This window comes from Pleurodeles waltl, chromosome 4_2, assembly GCF_031143425.1.
Source record: "Pleurodeles waltl isolate 20211129_DDA chromosome 4_2, aPleWal1.hap1.20221129, whole genome shotgun sequence".
NCBI lineage: Eukaryota > Metazoa > Chordata > Amphibia > Caudata > Salamandridae > Pleurodeles > Pleurodeles waltl.
The window spans coordinates 120,703,840-120,721,263 of record NC_090443.1 but is presented as its reverse complement, the minus strand read 5'-3'; the positions used below and the strand labels follow the sequence as shown (position 1 = coordinate 120,721,263).

At 40.4% G+C, this 17,424-nt stretch overlaps 1 protein-coding gene across 1 annotated transcript in view; it reads right to left on the bottom strand.

Moving 5' to 3' along the window:
- Nucleotides 1–13,162, bottom strand: part of METTL1 (methyltransferase 1, tRNA methylguanosine) — a 108,029-nt gene extending 94,867 nt beyond the window's left edge. The window contains exon 1 of the mRNA XM_069230921.1: nucleotides 12,936–13,162. Within this exon, the coding sequence (XP_069087022.1) occupies nucleotides 12,936–13,027 (92 nt within the window). The 5' untranslated portion in view covers nucleotides 13,028–13,162. The remainder of the gene's footprint in view (nucleotides 1–12,935) is intronic.
- Between the last annotated feature and the right edge of the window lie 4,262 nt (nucleotides 13,163–17,424).

Genomic DNA, 17,424 nt, shown 5'->3' with positions numbered 1-17,424 from the left:
CACAAATACTGCAAGGCAATGAGAATTTTGAAAATTGCAAACTAAATCTTGTATCGATCGGAGCAGTGACAACCAGACATTTCACATCAACCATCACCTCTGACTTAGTCTGCCTCAGCATTAACATCAGCTGCAAGAAAATACAACACCAACTTCCGGCAAGCAGAAGAGATCCATGAGCAGTTGGTTTTCCTTGACATCAACTTCCGGCAATTCCTATTGCTTTGTATAGTCTCGGTGTCTGTTTTGCAATAGCCTCTCTTCCAAAGGTGATGCAACTCCAAGTATACAGAAATCGGGATCCTTAATCCCCATATTTGGAACAGATGTTTTTGGCTGTTTTTCGCCCCCACCAAAAAGAGTAAAAAACACTAGACACCAGGGGGATTACGTATGATGGGAGCAGCCCCTCAGGCAAGGGTCACTTCGCATTTTGAAAATGCCATCTCCTTTGTCTTCAATATATTTTCTGTTTGATAAAGCATATTTTTTGAGTTCCAATTTGATACACTGTTTTTTGTTGTGTTAGTTTCATTAGTAAGCATTGTGGCTGCCCAAAGGCTGACCACCCAGCAGGTTGTAGGTTTGCTTTTTGAATCTGCCTCTGGACATGGGCCTGAGACTGACTCTGCATCTGAGGCAGAGGACAAAATTAAAGATTCTGGCAGTGAATTTTCTGTTACATGGGAATCATCGGATGATGAACCCACTATTAGTGCTGATGAAGTGCTTCTTTTAGAGGAGGACAGTGATATGCTGGTAGTGCAGCAAGAGCAAGCTAGACTGCACCCAGAGCCCAAGACTTCCCATTGACTCACAGGGTGCAGCCTATTTTGCCTGTCTTTAGTGGTGTTGCAGGGAGTAAGAGTCAATACGGAGAACGTTATGCCTATCAATTCCTTCCAACTTTTTATTGACGATATGTTTTTGGTTGATATTGTTGAGCAGACTAAGTTGTATGCAGAAGTGTTTTTGATGGACAACAGTGCCAAAATTAAGCTGTAGAGCTCTAGAGCTACCCTATGGCCTGCCATAATCTCCCACAAATAGCCAAGAGATAAGCAGTTCTGGGGTTTACCTTTGTTGATGGGATTGATAAAGAAGCCATCACTGTCTTTATATTGGTCTACTAGTCCCTTGATAGTAATGTTTACTTCCAGCAACCATGAGTCGAGATTGGTATTTGCTTCTACATCCGATACTGCAATTTATGGAGAATGCTACAGCATTGCCACAAGATGACCCTGATTTTGACCATCTCTTCAAGATTCAGCCTGTCTTTGACCATTTAATAGATTGTTTCTCAGAGATCTATGTTCTACTAAAGGAGGTCTCTGTGGATGAGTCTCTGGTCCTGTTCAAGGGCTGTTTGGTTTTCATATAGGACAATAATGTGCGTTATTGCTGGAAATGTATTAAGCTGTAGATGTTGTGTGAAAGTGCCATTGTATATGCGTATAATTTCAATGTGAACACATCTGACCCCCTCCTCCCCAATGCCCTTCCATTTTGGAGTCAGTGGGAAAAAAATGTGGGAGCTTGCCAGGGCACTTTTTAAAAAAAGTTGCCATTTACAAGTAGACAATTTCTATACAGGTGTGCAATTTAAGGAATTGTTCAAAGTGGGCACTGTGGCACAATCCTCTCTAACCATGCAGGTTACCCTCAAGAGCTTGAGTGTAAAAAAACTGTATGGGGACAGAGCAGTGCCTTGCATATCAATAAACTTCTTGCTTTGAAATTTTCCAGACAGAAGAAACGTCCACATACTCAAACTATTCACGATGAAAGCACTTCACCTGTAACTGTATGGGTCAGGAAGCTGGTGTGCAAACCTGTGTGCATTCTAGACTACAACAAGCACATAAGAGATGTAGATAGAGTAGATCAAAGGTTGACTCCTTGCAATGCTGCTCTGAAAACATACATCTGGTAAAAGAAGTTGGCTGTTCAATTGTTTTATTTGGCATCCTTCAATAATTATGTTGTCTTCAAACATTGTGGTCTGGATTCCAAGATGAGTTTTGTACCATTTAGGCAGACACCCTTGTTGTAACCAAGCAGGCAGGTGTTCCTAGAATTGGAGTGGTGGAGGATGTGGCTAGGTTGGAATTTCCTAAATACATTTCTTCAACACCCAAAAAAGACTTTCCTTCTCAGAGATGTACAGTCTGTTTCGGAACAGGAGTATGAAAGGAGTCATGTGAACCGTCCAGAGAGTCCTTCCAATCCTGGCCTATGTGTGTCCACATGTTTTAAACTGTACCATAAGCAACTCAAGCATTGGGGCAATCATGAGATTAAAGAGAACTGACTGTGGTCTGTATTGACAGATACCTGGTTGGCAGTAGTTTGATGTGTTTAGTTACGCCTGTTGGGTATGCAGTCATAGTTGGTATTTCATCTTCTACCCATAGAACAAAATTTACTTTTTTAGTTAGGGCTTTTTTTCTTCCTATCTGTGCTTTGTGTGTGCAATCTGTTCATTGTGGGGGTGTTTTATAAATGAAAGTGGTGTGGAGCTTCATGCTGATGTCTGAGTGGCATTTGTGTACTGGTGTTTGGCTGGCGGTGTGAATTGGCACCTGGCTGCAACGCATGTGGACTGGAGCCTGGTTGGCAGTGTGTGTGAACTGGTATTGTTTCTGGCTGTGTGTGTAAACTGGTGGTTAACTGACAGTTTATGTTGTGGTGGGTGGGTTGGTGTGTGTGTGTAGTGACTTGCTGCTAGTCATTAAACACACTGCCAGTCAAATGCCGGTCCACACACTCCACCAGCGACTAGGTGGTATGATTGGTTTGTCAGTCCTGTCGGTGTATGAAAGTGATGCACCCTTGAATGGTGCTGTTTGTTGATGTGAGTGTTGTAATGTGTTTGGCCACTGCTGGTGTGTGAATGGTTTTGTGTGTGTAACACATAAAAGGTGCGTGAAAGGCCTGTAAAGAGGTTAGTGCATTGTCATGGTTTTACAGCTCATGATGCTGAGTCACCGGAGCAGTTGTCTGAAATTTCAACAATCTTAACAATGATTTCTTCGTTTTCAATTTCATGCACTCTTTTGTTAATAAAATAATGCATTTTGAACTTTTCACTCACCCTTCTGCCAAATCCAACCAGATTGTCTGTGTACTTTAGTAGTAGATGTTATGCAGTAACAATAGTTTTTTCGGTCTTTGACTTCCAGGACATACATTGTCTCTATGGGGAACCGACCAACCTCTGATATTTTTGTAAACTAGACTCTATGGAACTCCAGGGCAGTGTGTCTTGCGTGGATCACACAAGATTTCGTTTACCAAGAAGTCCATGCAAACCTCAAACGTCAGCATATGAAAGTGATGGGCCCTTGAATGGTGCAGTTTGTCAATGTGAGTGTTATAATGTGTTGGGCCCGTGGCTGGTGTGTGAATGGTTTTGTGTGTAAAGTATAAAAGGTGTATGAATAGCCTGTAAAGAGGTTGCTGCCTTGTTATGGTTTTTACAGCTCACGCACTGAGTCACTGGTGCAGTATTCTGAAATGTCAATAATCTTATTAACAGTCATTTCTACATTTTCTTTTTCATAAAATCGTTTGTTAAGAAAATTTAAATGTTTTACTTTTTACACACCCTTCTGACAAATCCAACCAGAATGTGTGTGTACTTAAGTAGCAGATGGTTATGCAGTAGAATTTGTCTTTTCTATTTTTCACTGCCTTGGTGTATATTGTCTCCAGGAGAAACCTACCAACCGCTGATATTTTTGTAATGTAGAACCTATGGGTGATATGTCTCACGTGGATCATACAAGATTTTTTTTTTACCCATGCAAACCTCAAACATTGGCAAAAACAAACATTTTCTTCATATTTCAGTGAGTGATGGTACTGGAATCTGCAAACAGCCACAAATTTCATACCACTCAGCGTTCCCACCTGTCTCACAATAAAAATGGTACCTCATGTTTGTGGGTGGGCCTAGTGCCCGCAACATGAAGTGGTCCAAGATGCAATGTAGCAACATCAACATAAGGGGTAGCTGTGGGTTTTGGGTCCAGGCCCGGCAGCCACCTAGGAAACTTATTAAACCAAGACAGTTCTAAAAAATATACACTGAGAAGGGTTCAGGGTGGTATGACTCACATGGATTCCATAAAGTGCTCTTACCCACAATGACACGCATCTTCTAGCTTTGCCTACATTTGTGCATTTCCTTGCATTTCTGTGGCATAAACGTCTGGAATAAGCATGAGTCCAGATAAAATTCCTACCAACTAGCTTTCCCCACGTATCCTGATATAAAAGGTGCCCCACTTGTGTGGCTGGGTCTAGTGCCTATAAGAGGAACAGATCAAACCAGGGCCAATGGAAGTACTGCCATTGAAACTGGGTATGATCCATGCCTGTTGTGGGCACTGGGCCTGACCACACAAATGAGGTACCATTTTTATCAGGAGACTTAGGGAAATGTGGGGTTGTAGAAAATGTTTGGCTTCCTGTAGATTCCATAAGATTTCCTCACAGAAATCTGAGGAAAATGTGTTTTTAGTCAATGTTTGAGGTTTGCAAAGGCTTCTGGGTATCAAAACCTGGTGAGGGCCAAGCAAATCACCCCACCCTGGACTCCCTCAAGTGTCTACCATTCAAAAATGTGCAGGTTTGTTATGTTTCCCTAGGTGCCCGTTGAGCTAGCCCCAAAACCCACAGATACCCACACTGCGAGCAAAGGGGCAGTTTTCAGTAGAAAAATGTCCATGTTGTGTTTTGAACATGTTCCTGACATGGACACTAGGCCTACTCACCAAAGTGAGGAACCATTTTAATCAGGTGACTTAGAAGAATGCTGGGTGGTAGGAAATGTGTAGCTCTCCACATATTCCAAATGTTTAACTCACAGAAATGTGAGGAAGATGTGAGTTTTTAGTAAAAGGTTGAGGTTTGCAAAGGCTTCTGGATAGGAAAACCTGGTGAGAGCCACACAAGTCTTTCCACCCTGGATTCCCATAGGTGTCTAGTTTTTAAACATGTACAGGTTTGCTAGGTTTCCTTAGGTGCCAGTAGAGCCATCTAGCTTCTAGGTCATGTAAAAATCTGGGCTGCCATTTAGGGATCTTGGTTAAATTTACATTGCCTCTATTGTACATGCCTCAATATGAACGCCATCTCGCCTACTAGCTTGCACTATCAGTTAGAGGCACACCAAATTTACTGGAAAAATATCTACTTGAGGTACTTTGTATTTCAACTTTTATTTGTGTGGAGTGTCCGCACTATCAGTGATATGCGCACCATTATCAAAGAAATAACTTCAGTACTGTACACATTTTAATGACTTTGTACCTGTTTCCTAAGCTGTATGCACCACACCGTTTGATAATTTTAAAGTGAAAATTGTCAGCAACCACCTATGCAGTCACAGTACATTTCTTACTAAAATATGGAGAAAATTACAGTCCCAACATCATTTTACAAGTTCCAGGAACTTTTCCATTCAAATAGGAACAGTGGTGTGAAGTGTTCAAGTCATTTCTCGAAGCCACAGATGGTCACACATTCACCTCAGAAAAGAAAAAAACGTTTATTGGTCCATAATATGGAATCTGAAGGAAGACGTTTATTAAAAACTCTTCCTTTAGAAGTTGTTAATATGCGCTCTGCTGCTGGTGATGACAGTGGTGGTGCTGAAAGTTAGGATAAGTATGCATCTATTGTAAGGGCATTGGACAAAAGATACAATCTTTAAAATAACACTGTTCTGGAATGGCACAAATTTGGTCAATAGCCTCACTTGCTTGGGAATCTTTTGATGATTTTATAGCGGCATCAGGAACTCTCGCCTTCACATGCAATTATTGTGAATTTAGGAACAAAATAGTTTGCAAACAATTGAGTGAGAAAATCAAAGAGCAATTACTGTCAATGGAGGCTCAAGATCTAGATAGAACATTTAAGAGTACTGAGCATTCTAAACTGCTCACGAAGGAAATTAATAGAAATACAATATCAAATGAAAAAAGGTACATTTCCAAACAACCTAAAAGGCATGCTGTTAAAGTTGAGAATGAAAAAGCACAACTTAAAAGTGAGAATTCCAACAGCAAACACTTTTGTAAGAAAGGTGAGCTGGCGTGCTTTAATTGTAGCTGTAAACCCAGTCTAACCAATTCCAAACGCTTCTCAGCTTTCAAAAACCTTGAAGAGTTTCCAACACCATATCATTTTGAGAAAAGGAGCCCAGCTTGTGGTACATACAGTACGCAAAGTACCTAAGAGCTGAATTAAAAAACTTGAACATTGATGCACATAAGGTATAACTAAACTAATTAAATGTTTGGAATGGCTCACTCCAGCTGTTCTAGCACGCAAACTCATCAAATCTGAGACTATGTATAGATTTATGTGATTTACACTCAAATAATGGAACAAACCGCCATCCATTGCCCAACATCAACAAAATATAAGTTAAGTCGAAAGAGACAGTGCTATTCACATCCCTAGGCATGGCTGCTGCCTATCACCAAATAGAACTAGGTGTGGACTACAGGCACCACATAACATCTGTCACACAATATGGAACTTATAGCTATGTCTGTATACCTTTCAAATTAGTGTCTGAGATTTTCCAGAGACCGGTGAACAATTTGTTCAAATACACGTGAGAAGTCACCCACTTTTAAGATGGCATTCTAATATATGGAAAGGATGACTATAAACACAAAAGGAGGGTAAATAAAGTATTAGAAATCATCAAGGCAAGTGCTCCACCTCTTCTAAAAGACAAGTTGAAGTTCCTCCAACACGGTATAGGCTAGCTAGGTCAACATGTGTCAAGTAAAATTGTAGAACCAAAAATAAAGTTTCAGAAAGCAATTGCAAAAACACCGAAACCAATGGATATAGATCAGTTGAGGTCCTTTTGAGACTTCATTTAGTAATGTGGAAAATGTGGAAAAAAAAGTTGTCAGTACCTTCAGAAAAACTGTAAGTATGTATAGGGTGATGAAAGTGGCAAGGTTTTTGCATTAATCAACCATTAAATCGTATCTTTCCAACCACATAAACATTTTGACAGTCATATAAGCATCATCACTCCTGACACTAGCAATCAGGACCTAGGTGGTGTACTGATGCAAAGAAGAAGCAATTATTGTGAAAAATAATAGCTTTTGCTTCAATAACTTTGTGGTGAGGCAGAACCCACATATTCAACAATAGAAAATGGAAGCTCTTACTTTTTGGTGGGATATCTGCTATTTTAAGAATTTGGTTTCGGGAAACCAGTTCATCCTGAGAACGGACCACAAACCCTTAGTAGATTTTTTCAGCACTACTTGCGAAGGCAGGGCCACCTGCCAAATTCCCAAATGGCAACAAGATTACAGGAATTTCATTAAATACTTGAGAATGTTGCTGGAGTAAAATATTTTGCTTTGGGCTGTTGTTTAGGCTACTCTTAAGTTGCAAAGATGCCCAGTGTGAGGGCATATAAGGTCTTGATATGGTGTGTGCGCGACAAACTCGGTCAGAGCAGTAATGATAAGGACATTATTTGAAGAAGAATGTAAGAGCGCACTGGAGGGAGATTGTGAAATGCAAGCAGACATTATATTTTTGGCCAATCATTGGTCCAAATAGAAAATGTTTCTGGACAATTTCATCCCACACAAAACAGTTTTTGTGGAACTGTTGGTAGTAAATGATATACTAGTCAGTTGGGGATTCTTAGCTGTTCCAAGTGGTCTTCGTGATAGGCTGCTGAACGTGGTTCATGAGGGGCACCTTGGCATAAACGCCATGAAACATAGATTAAGAGATGATTTGTGGTGACCTGCTATTGATAAGCCTGTGAAACATTTTGTCAGGCATTGTTGTGCATGTGTTCTCAGTGGAAAAATGCAAGTAATCGCACCCAGTCCAAACCTCGAACATTCTACTCACCCACTCGCTATAAAAGTCATATTTTATCAGGTCCAGCTATTTTTGGAGCATACTCACCCCTTCTGCCGACTTGACAATGAACAGGTTTCCGTTCAGTCAGAAAGTGAAGGAGGCCTTTAAACCTTGCTGTTGTCACATTTTGCTCTTTGTTCAGAGGCAGAGGTCAAAAGTCAGTTTGTCTTAAAATCAATTTTCTTCCTGACTGCAGAGTTACAGGACTTTGTCAGTTTTTTCCAAACACACATTTAAATAGCTAAGTCAACTGTACAGACATTTCAAAATGTTTCTGTAGTTATAAAAAGCCCATTGTTTGTACTTCTGTGTGATGAAACAAATATTTTAATAGGATGGAAACATAACAGAACACTTGACTTGGTGATGTGCAAAGGATAAATATGTTTTCTGAAACCTAATTTTCACAGCTTTGTAAGTTAGTGGGAATGTTTTTAGAAATTTCTTGGAAATGTTCTGTCTGTAAATGACAGTGTGCGACCACATCATGCTTTAGTAATATATTTATTAAAGTGAGTGTTTAAACATAAACCTAAAAACACTCCTGCCCTGGTAGCAATGCTATTAGTAAACTAAAAGGCAAGTAATAGATTATGTGCCCCCTATATATGGGCTAGGTTCATTTTTATACATGGAGCAAACGTTTAGTCTATTTATTCAAACAAATGTTTTTTTGTACAGCAGAAATGCTGAGCTCACATATTTGAAAATACACTCCTATGTGAGAATGAAGAAAAGGGCGACTCTGTAGACTCAAATAGCTTCCCAGGATCACATAATTTAAGACCCATTTAAAGGGCAAGTACATTACAGTTATGGTCAATTAGATTATTCAAGTTACTCGACCTGCAGGTCTGTTAACATCTTTATGAATTTTCGAGACCTGCATTTCTATCACATCAGAGACCTGAAGTAATAAACCATGGCACAAATTGAAATTTGACATTTCTGGACCATTTGAAGTTTAAGGGAGCACACTTAGGGCAGCCTCATTTTGATAGACTATTTTTACAAATGGACCTGAATGAATTTTGTGGAGCATGGTAACTCATGTATCATCATTGACTTTCTACAAATGGTATTCTTAAGAGATGAGCACCCTGAAGAACTTGTAACCGACAATGGCACCCAACTTGTGTCCAATAAAATGAGTGAATTTCTGCCATCTGTTGGTAGCAAGCATATCAAGACCTGTCTCTACTATCCTCATAGCATTGAGTTAGTAGACAGAGTGAATCGTATTATCAAGGACCAGTTGCAATTGCCATTGACTGATAAATTGGGGTGGCAGTCTGTGGTCAAGGAAAAAATGGGGATCATGAGAATCATGGCACACATCAGAACTGATGTATCACCTTTCACCTTGCAGAGGTGAAGGGCAGCTGGATCCAAGTTAAACAATATGGATGCACAGGAAGGGAGTAGATACAAACACATTGGAGGGAATTGTGGGCAAGCTAGAGGGAGTTGTGGGTGTGAGAAGTGCAGTTCGTGGAAAGTACCTTACAATGGGAAGGGGATGCTGAATGTTTTTAGTAGAAGCAGGTGATGGGGAAAGGATAAAAAAGCCAGGCATTTGCAGAAAGGGTTCACGCATTTCTCTGCCCCCTATACAAGTTAAAGAAGTCAAGAGCCATGTAGTGGTACCAGAAATCCGTAAAGTGTGGAACAAATATTTCCAGTCATCCATATTGGGCTCAAAGCTGGGATGTGTACATGGGAAATGTGGAATGAGTGAAGGCAAGAGTGCAAACCCTAGTGATAACAGTTCACTTCAATATTCTCAAAGATTGAAGTCCGCGTACTTGAGATGTAAGGACTATGTCCTTTAGTGTACCATTGTACTGTTGTTGTCTGCTAAATATCAGGTTGTAACTGCTAACAATTATTCACTGATATGTACTAAGATCTCTTTTAGTAATGATCGTGTTTTTCGGTTTTAATGTATACCTTAATGGTGCTTCTCATATTGTTTTCCATTTACTTTGTATATAAAATGTTATTTTGTTTTATTTGTATAATTTTCTATTGTTGACATGGTAGGGCAGGGGGAAATATACCAAGTTTTGACACTGCTCTCATCTTGTAGGAAGAGAGGTGTGTTGGTTAATGTTATGTCAATCAAAATCTTGGGATACAACAGTACCGTAAAGGGTTGCCGATGCCAGTGTTGCAGTACTGACAGTTGCTGCCTAGACAGTAGTCATGAATAAATTTGTAACCCCCTGTGGTGTCTTGGCTTTCTTTCATTCAGGCATTTAGTAACCATGATCCAACTATCTCCCTTAATGGCATCAACATCAGACAATTAAAGTTGCCTGTTCAAACCCTGTGTAAGCTTTGCAGGAGCCTCCACATAAAACTCTCAATGTTTCAGTCTTTATATTTTGCCAGGTTCCATTTTACCAATCAGGGACCTGGCACTCTGAGTGATCAGTAAATTGTTACCCTAGATCAGAGGTCTTCAATCTCAGGGTCCCGACCCCCAGGGGGGCCATGGAGATATGGGCAGGGGGTCACGCATTCCTCCAGCCTCACTTCTCCCATCATTAAAATGCCTCAGCTGAACTTTGATTTACAAAGTCTCCTGTGCTGGTAAATAAAGCCACACAGACAGCTAAAAACGCTTTAGTGCCAGAGTGCCTGCTTCCTGAATGAAATGCAAATGTGAGCTGCGAGTTGCTCTGCAAATGCAAATGGTAATCTGCAACTATAAAGGATGCTTGGGAGCCAGTTCTTGGCTTTAAATGATCGAGTCACTCAAAGCTTTATTATGACAAACATTTATTCTTTATGAGTGGTAGTGCAGAGTTAACAACTGTACTTGAAGTGTGTGATTGTATTTGTATTTTTATTTACATAGTGTTTACTTCACCTGGAGGTGCTGAAGGGACAGCAGTTAAATTTGGCATTACATATGCTCTGATATTACTTAAATCTACATTTTAGGAGCACCGTTTTATCTTAAACCTTTTTGTAGTGGCCTATCTTATACTGTGTGTAATGCAAGTATAAAATAATGCCGTACATATTCACAGTGCTTTCTGTCACTGGCTGTGGCCTTGTGGCACTAAAAATACACGTCACTATTCTCCATTGCACCAACCAAGATTTAATTCTTTTACTTTTTCTTTACACACAGACCTCTGCAGTGCACTAACTAATAGAGGTTTCGTAATGCATGAAAGTGCATCTCCCAGTGAGTAACATGTTTCTTTTATTTTTATTTCCATTTAAGGTCACTGTTATTTTATATGTAGCTACCTGATGGTTGAAGACTTAAAAAAAAAAAGAAAAAAAAAACCTTCAGAATATTTTGGGGCTTATTTATGAGAGGCTTGCGCCACCAGAGCATCACATATTTGACGGTCCGGCAGCACAAGCCTCTCATTCATACCTAGGAGGAGATGCAAAGCCACTCTGCATGGCTTTTCATGGTGTCATAGATATGGAGTAGGGCAAAGCAGCGCAAGCCACTGTGTTGCTTTACTTTGCATCAAGGTGGCAATCCATGGCATTGTGGTGAATGTTACCACACAACACACATGGATTTTTATGCTGCCCTACATTAAAAAAATTACGTAAACTGGAGCAGTGCCAAAATTGTACGCCTCCCCAGAGCAGACGTAATGAGGAAAAATGTTTCAATTTCTCCTTGCTTTTTCCTCTTTCCATGTGTGTTGCATTCTGCAGCACATACAGAAAGAGGAAAATGCCTCGGGATTGTATTGGTGCAGGAAGATGCCCCTTCCTGCACCAAAACAATCCTGCCTTCGTTGGCGCTAGGCAGCAATTTGTGCACCTGCGCAGGGGGAAAGGACAGAAATGCATTGTATTTCATAAATACAGGCCATTCCTGCCCTTTTATATTGCCATAGGGCACTGTAGCAAGAAGACGTGCGCCACTGCCCTAAGCCAGTTCCTCATATATTCAGACTGTAGTTTTTAGCCACATCTTTAACCACGCCCCCCACTACTGACCTTTGGTTTGCTAAGCACTGTTTAATATTATTTCCTCACTCTAAAAATGATTTGCTGTGGGAATTGGAGAAGTTTATGACTGTCAATGATGAGGAGTATCAGGTTCTAGAAATGTTTGTCAGAGAGGGTCATTACACACAAAACATTTTGAGAGGGGGTCCCAGCATCAAAATGTTTGAATAACTCTGCCCTAGATCTTCATTAAGAATCATATTTCACCAAAGAGTAACGATCACCAAACCTGCTCCTAGCCACCGTTCAGAGAGTCTGATTCCAATGTAGGGCACAATAAGGAAAGATATTTAGGAAATGCATTCACTCAGTGTGTCTCACAGAGGAGAGGGACAGGCTACGGTAGATGGAACACTCTTCACCTTACAAATCTTATCGCAGAATTACAAACTTCAACGTTATAATGCCCCGATACGTCTATAAAATACTCATGCTATCTTATTTGGAATATAACTATAAGGATGTACATTCATGAGAATACAACATAGGCATTAAAAAAACAGGCTACTGCGTCAACAAGTATGTGACTTGATAAAGGGTTGCACCATGTACCCTTTAATGCAGAAAGTAGATTTTCCTAATGTTGCGCTTACTTGTAAAAATAATGAAATCTTCTTCATTTAACAAGTTGCTATGAATGCTTTAGCTTAACGGTGACAGTTATGTGCTTTTAAAATACAGAATTCATTATGACATCCGACAAACCTAAGGTATGTCTCGTCTCTCAAACATTCCTAGATCCTAAAAATCTGTCATGTAACATCCTTGAAGTTACTTCATCTGAAACAAATACCCATTATTTACTAATATGATCTGTTACAGTTTCTCCAACAAAAAACAGGAGCAAAGAGTTTGTTCTAATGTGGCTTATTGACCCTCAAAGGAAGTTTAAATTAGGTGTTGATTAGATGCTTACTATTTTTGTTTTCAATAAAATTGCTTCAAAACGTGTTCACTTTGCTGACTGGCGTTGTCAATAAAGTTGGTAATAAGAAAAGAAAAAAAAAACTTACTAATCAAACGTGTGATCGGCCATAGGGTTGGAATGTGCCCTCTGTCGGTAATACCGCTTCTGAGGCAAAGAAACTGCCATTTTGGTAGTCATGTAACGGAGCGTGGCTGGAGACCGTCTTATTAAAAACAACCTGCTTTCGCTTCTCACGTGTAATGTAGCTGTGCGCGCCAATCTTTACACCGACAATCCTTCCCGACCGAGCATGGAAATAAAAGAAAGGCAACAGGAAATCCCTCCTCTAGTGGTGCAATTTTGAATTGGTCACGTAATGTGTGGTCTACGAAGACTGAATGTAGAAGCTTCGAAGTAATTTTTCTTTCAGCGTTTTAGATATGTCTGAACAAAGAGGTCTTTTTCATTTCAGGGCATTTAGTGATCTACAACGAAAATAAAAAAGATGCTTAAAAAAGATAGATCCGTGTTTTCTTTAGTGAGATGAAGTTGCTGTTCGTAAATATGGCGGCCATTTTAAAGTAGGCATATACTTCCTTGCTCACCTCTATGGAACTAGTCCAATACTCATTAGGTCCCACCTACATAGTGTATGCGCTGTGCTGCGAGACGTATTATTTACAATTCTGTGGGCTTACAACCTGCCCACGAATGCCATTAGTTGTTTTCTTTGTCACATTCATTTGAAATCTTTTGATTGCTTAGATCCCTGTAGGCTTCACTTTTTAGGGTGCAGCGCGCAAAGCGCTCTGTCCCTAGTGTAATCTCTCTGTGGGGTTTTAACTATGCCCATGTCACCCCCATCAGTTTGGCTGGTTCGTGGGCTTGCCTTTTAAAATTCGCTTCATTTCATTAGTGAAAGGCATGCATATGTCATGCCTTTTCCAGTGTTTAGCCCGCCTCGAGCACACCGGCCAACTACTGAAAACATAGGAGGCTCCTTGTTTTCCATATGGTTTCTAGGCTACTTTTTCTCTTTGTTTCCTACGCAGCACGATCTCGCTGGGCAGTAGTCGACCGCTTTGCATGACATCGACCATGTTACATGGATAATTGCACTTTTGCTGGTTACATTGATAATGTAGATTTTCCTAGTTTCTTGACGGAAAGTCTTAATTTTATTAAAGACACGGAGCCGAGTATTATGCTTTTCTTTTCTTACTTTATTAAATAGCAGCAGTCAAGAAACTACAGTTCCCATAAGGCAAAGTGAAAAGAGCCAATGGGAACAAAAACGTGTACAACAAGAATGAACCAATACACATGCACATAGGGTATTATGACATCACTTGACTGCGAACAGCCCTCCTTTATTGCGAGAGGTCAGTCAGAATTAAAGAAAGGAAATATGGCAAAAATAATAAGTATAGCCAAAATAAAGGCTAACAGTTCAGAACAAAAGTACAACACTCCAGAAAATGGAGAATGATCAGAGCAAGAAGAATCCGTGACTCGATGAACTCTGGTAGGAGAGAATGAAGATAGAAGACTGGAGGACCAGGATGAAGATGATGTTTTTTGATGATGGTTGTATCGCCGGCGTTGAGGCTAAAACAAGGGAGGGAAAAGATAACAAGTGTTACACCCAAGTGGAGGGATAATACTCGCCTCCGTGTCTTTAATAAAATTAAGACTTTCCGTCAAGAGACTAGGAAAATCTACATTTTACGGCAAGACCGGAGGCTCCTAATATGCGAGTTCAAAGCATATTAATTACATTCAATTATACATTATCAAGAGGTTTGCAATCAAAAACTCTAAAGACATTATCGTTAGACCAATCTGCAGATTTAAGAATATCCTCCAAGCGAGACCCTGCCCAAAAAGCTTTAGAAGCCATAGCTCCTCTAGAGGAATGAGCACCAAACATGGAAGTATTGAGGCCTCGAGGGACATAATCCATTTGACCCAACGTGCTAAAGTAGCTGCAGATACCGGATTGAAAGGTTTCCTGAAGGAAATTAGAAGTTGGGAAGAAGAGGAGGTTCTTAAATCTGCAGTTTTTTGTTCGTAAACTTTTAAACATTGTGCAACACATAATTTGGGGTGATCTTGAAAATAAGGATAGAAAACAGAAGTTAAATTGGTCTTGGTTCAACAAGAAACTGTAAACAGAACACCAGTATGAGTAAACTGACAATTAGAAATATCGAAGGCTTTAACATCAGAAATGTGTTAGATAGAAACAAGACATAAAAGCATTGTTAACTTAGCAGATAACATTTTTAAAGTATGCATGTTATTATCAGGCCATGACAATAGAAAGTTTAAAACAATATTAACATCCCATAACTGTCAGTATTTTGGCATTGGTGGATTGGAAAATTTTACTCCCTTCAAAAGACGACAAACAAGTGGATGTTCACCCACTGGCTTCCCATTGACATAGGTATGATTGGAAGAAAACGTGGACCTATATAAATTGATGGTACGAAAAGCCTTGCCTTTGCCAACTTCGGCAGCCCAAAAATTTGCAGTAAAAATCACATCTGCTGAAGAGGAATCAATGTGTTTTCTCAGACACCAGCTATGCCACAAAGACCATGCAGATTTGTACGCTTTCTTGGTGCCGGGAGCCCAGGATTGTGATAAGTATTGGGAAGCTTCTGTCGAAATGAAAGGGTGAGATTGGGAATGCCCGAGATCTTCCACACTGAAAGGGTGAGAAGATTGTCTAAAATGAGAGGATGAGGACGATGCATGGGCTCCAACAATAGATTCGGAAGGATGGAAGGAGGACAGGAACATCTATTGCAAGTTCCAAAAGAGTTGGAAACCAGATTTGGGATTGCCAAAAAGGTGCTATGAGAATCAAAGAGGCTTGTTGACGCCTGAGCTGAGCAAGCACTCTGCTGATCATGAGAAAAGGAGGAAAGGCATAGTTCAGAGAACCTGACCAATCCTGAAAGAAGGCATCGGATGCTAATGCCAACGGATCCGAACACCAACTGAAGAATAGAGGGAGTTGAGTGTTGAGACGGGAGGCAAATAGATCGATATGAAGGGGGCCCCACATAGTCTTAATTAGTTGAAAAATTGAGGGATGGAGTTTCCAGTCGCTGGAATCTTGGAGATGCAGTGAGTGTCAATCTGCGACAGAATTTAGAGTTCCTGGAAGATATACTCTGCATGAACCGAAAGATGGTTTAAAAGGCAAAATTCCCCAAAACTCTTGGCTAGTTCTGCTGAAGGTTTGGATTTTGTGCCTTCAAGGTGATTTATATATCTTACTGCCGAAATATTGTCCATTCTGAGGAGAATAGCACAACGAACTCAGTTCTTTGCCAGGCTTCTGATTGCAAAGGAGCCGGCAAGCATCTCTAAACAATTGATTTGCAATTTGGCCTCCTCTAAAGACCATGAACCTCCAGTCGACATTGGTCCACATCGGGCCCCCCAACCTGAATGGCTTGCATCTGATTCTAATACAAGATCTGGGGCTGATGCAAAGATAGCTCTTCCGTTCCATGCATCTAAATGGTCTATCCACCATTGAAGTTCTATGCAAGAATCTTGATCCAGAGGGATGGTGTCTGAATGAGAAAGACCTTTTCTGAGGTGACAGATTTTTATTCTTTGAAGAGCTCGGTAATGGAGGGGACCTGGAAATATCACTTGAATGGAGGAAGAGAGAAGACGTACAATTCGAGCCAGTGATCTTAGAGAGATTAGAGAACTGCGTAAGATCTGTAAAATCTCTGATTTGATGGATTTGATCTTTGAGGAAGGAAGGAGAAGGATGGCTGAGACCAAGTTTATTTCAAAACCTAAGAATTCTATAACCTGGGTCGGAGTGAGAAGAGACTTTTCGCTGTTGATGATAAACCCTAGATTTGAGAGAAGAGAACAAGTGAGAGCTAGGTGGGACAAGAGCGACTGAGGAGATTGACTCATTATGAGGATGTTGTCCAGATAAATGATGAGTCTCATGCCTTGAGCTCTGAGGAAAGCCACCACGGGTTTCATGAGCTTTTTGAAACACCAAGGGGCAGAAGAGAGACCGAAGGGTGGAGAGGTAAAGTGATAGAGTTGGTCTAACCACTGGAATTGAAGAAACCTTCTGGAATCTGGGTGAATTGGAACGACTAAGTAGGCATCTTGAATGTCCAGACAAACCATCCAATTGTGTTGAAGGAGTATATCTCTGAGATGGAGAATGGTTTCCATTTTGAAGTGTTGGTAGACTACAAAATGATTGAAGTGCTTGAGATTTATGACAGGTCGCATCTTTTTGTTTTTCTTTTGAACTAAGAAAATGGAGCTGATAAAACCTGACGGATCTGGTTGGGGAAGAGAGATGGCCTTTTTCTGAATAAGGGACCAAACTTCTGAGGAAATAAGGTCTGACATTTCTGAAGAGAAATGTGGAAGAGGAGGAAGCCGCGGTTGAACCGGGTAGAATAAAGTTTGATGGTATAACCTTGAACAGTATTGAGAACCCAAGGATCTGATGTAATTTCCGAACATTTTGGAAGAGAATAACAAAGGCGCCCTCCGATAGGGATACGACCAAAAGAAAGGCTTACCTGACTAGT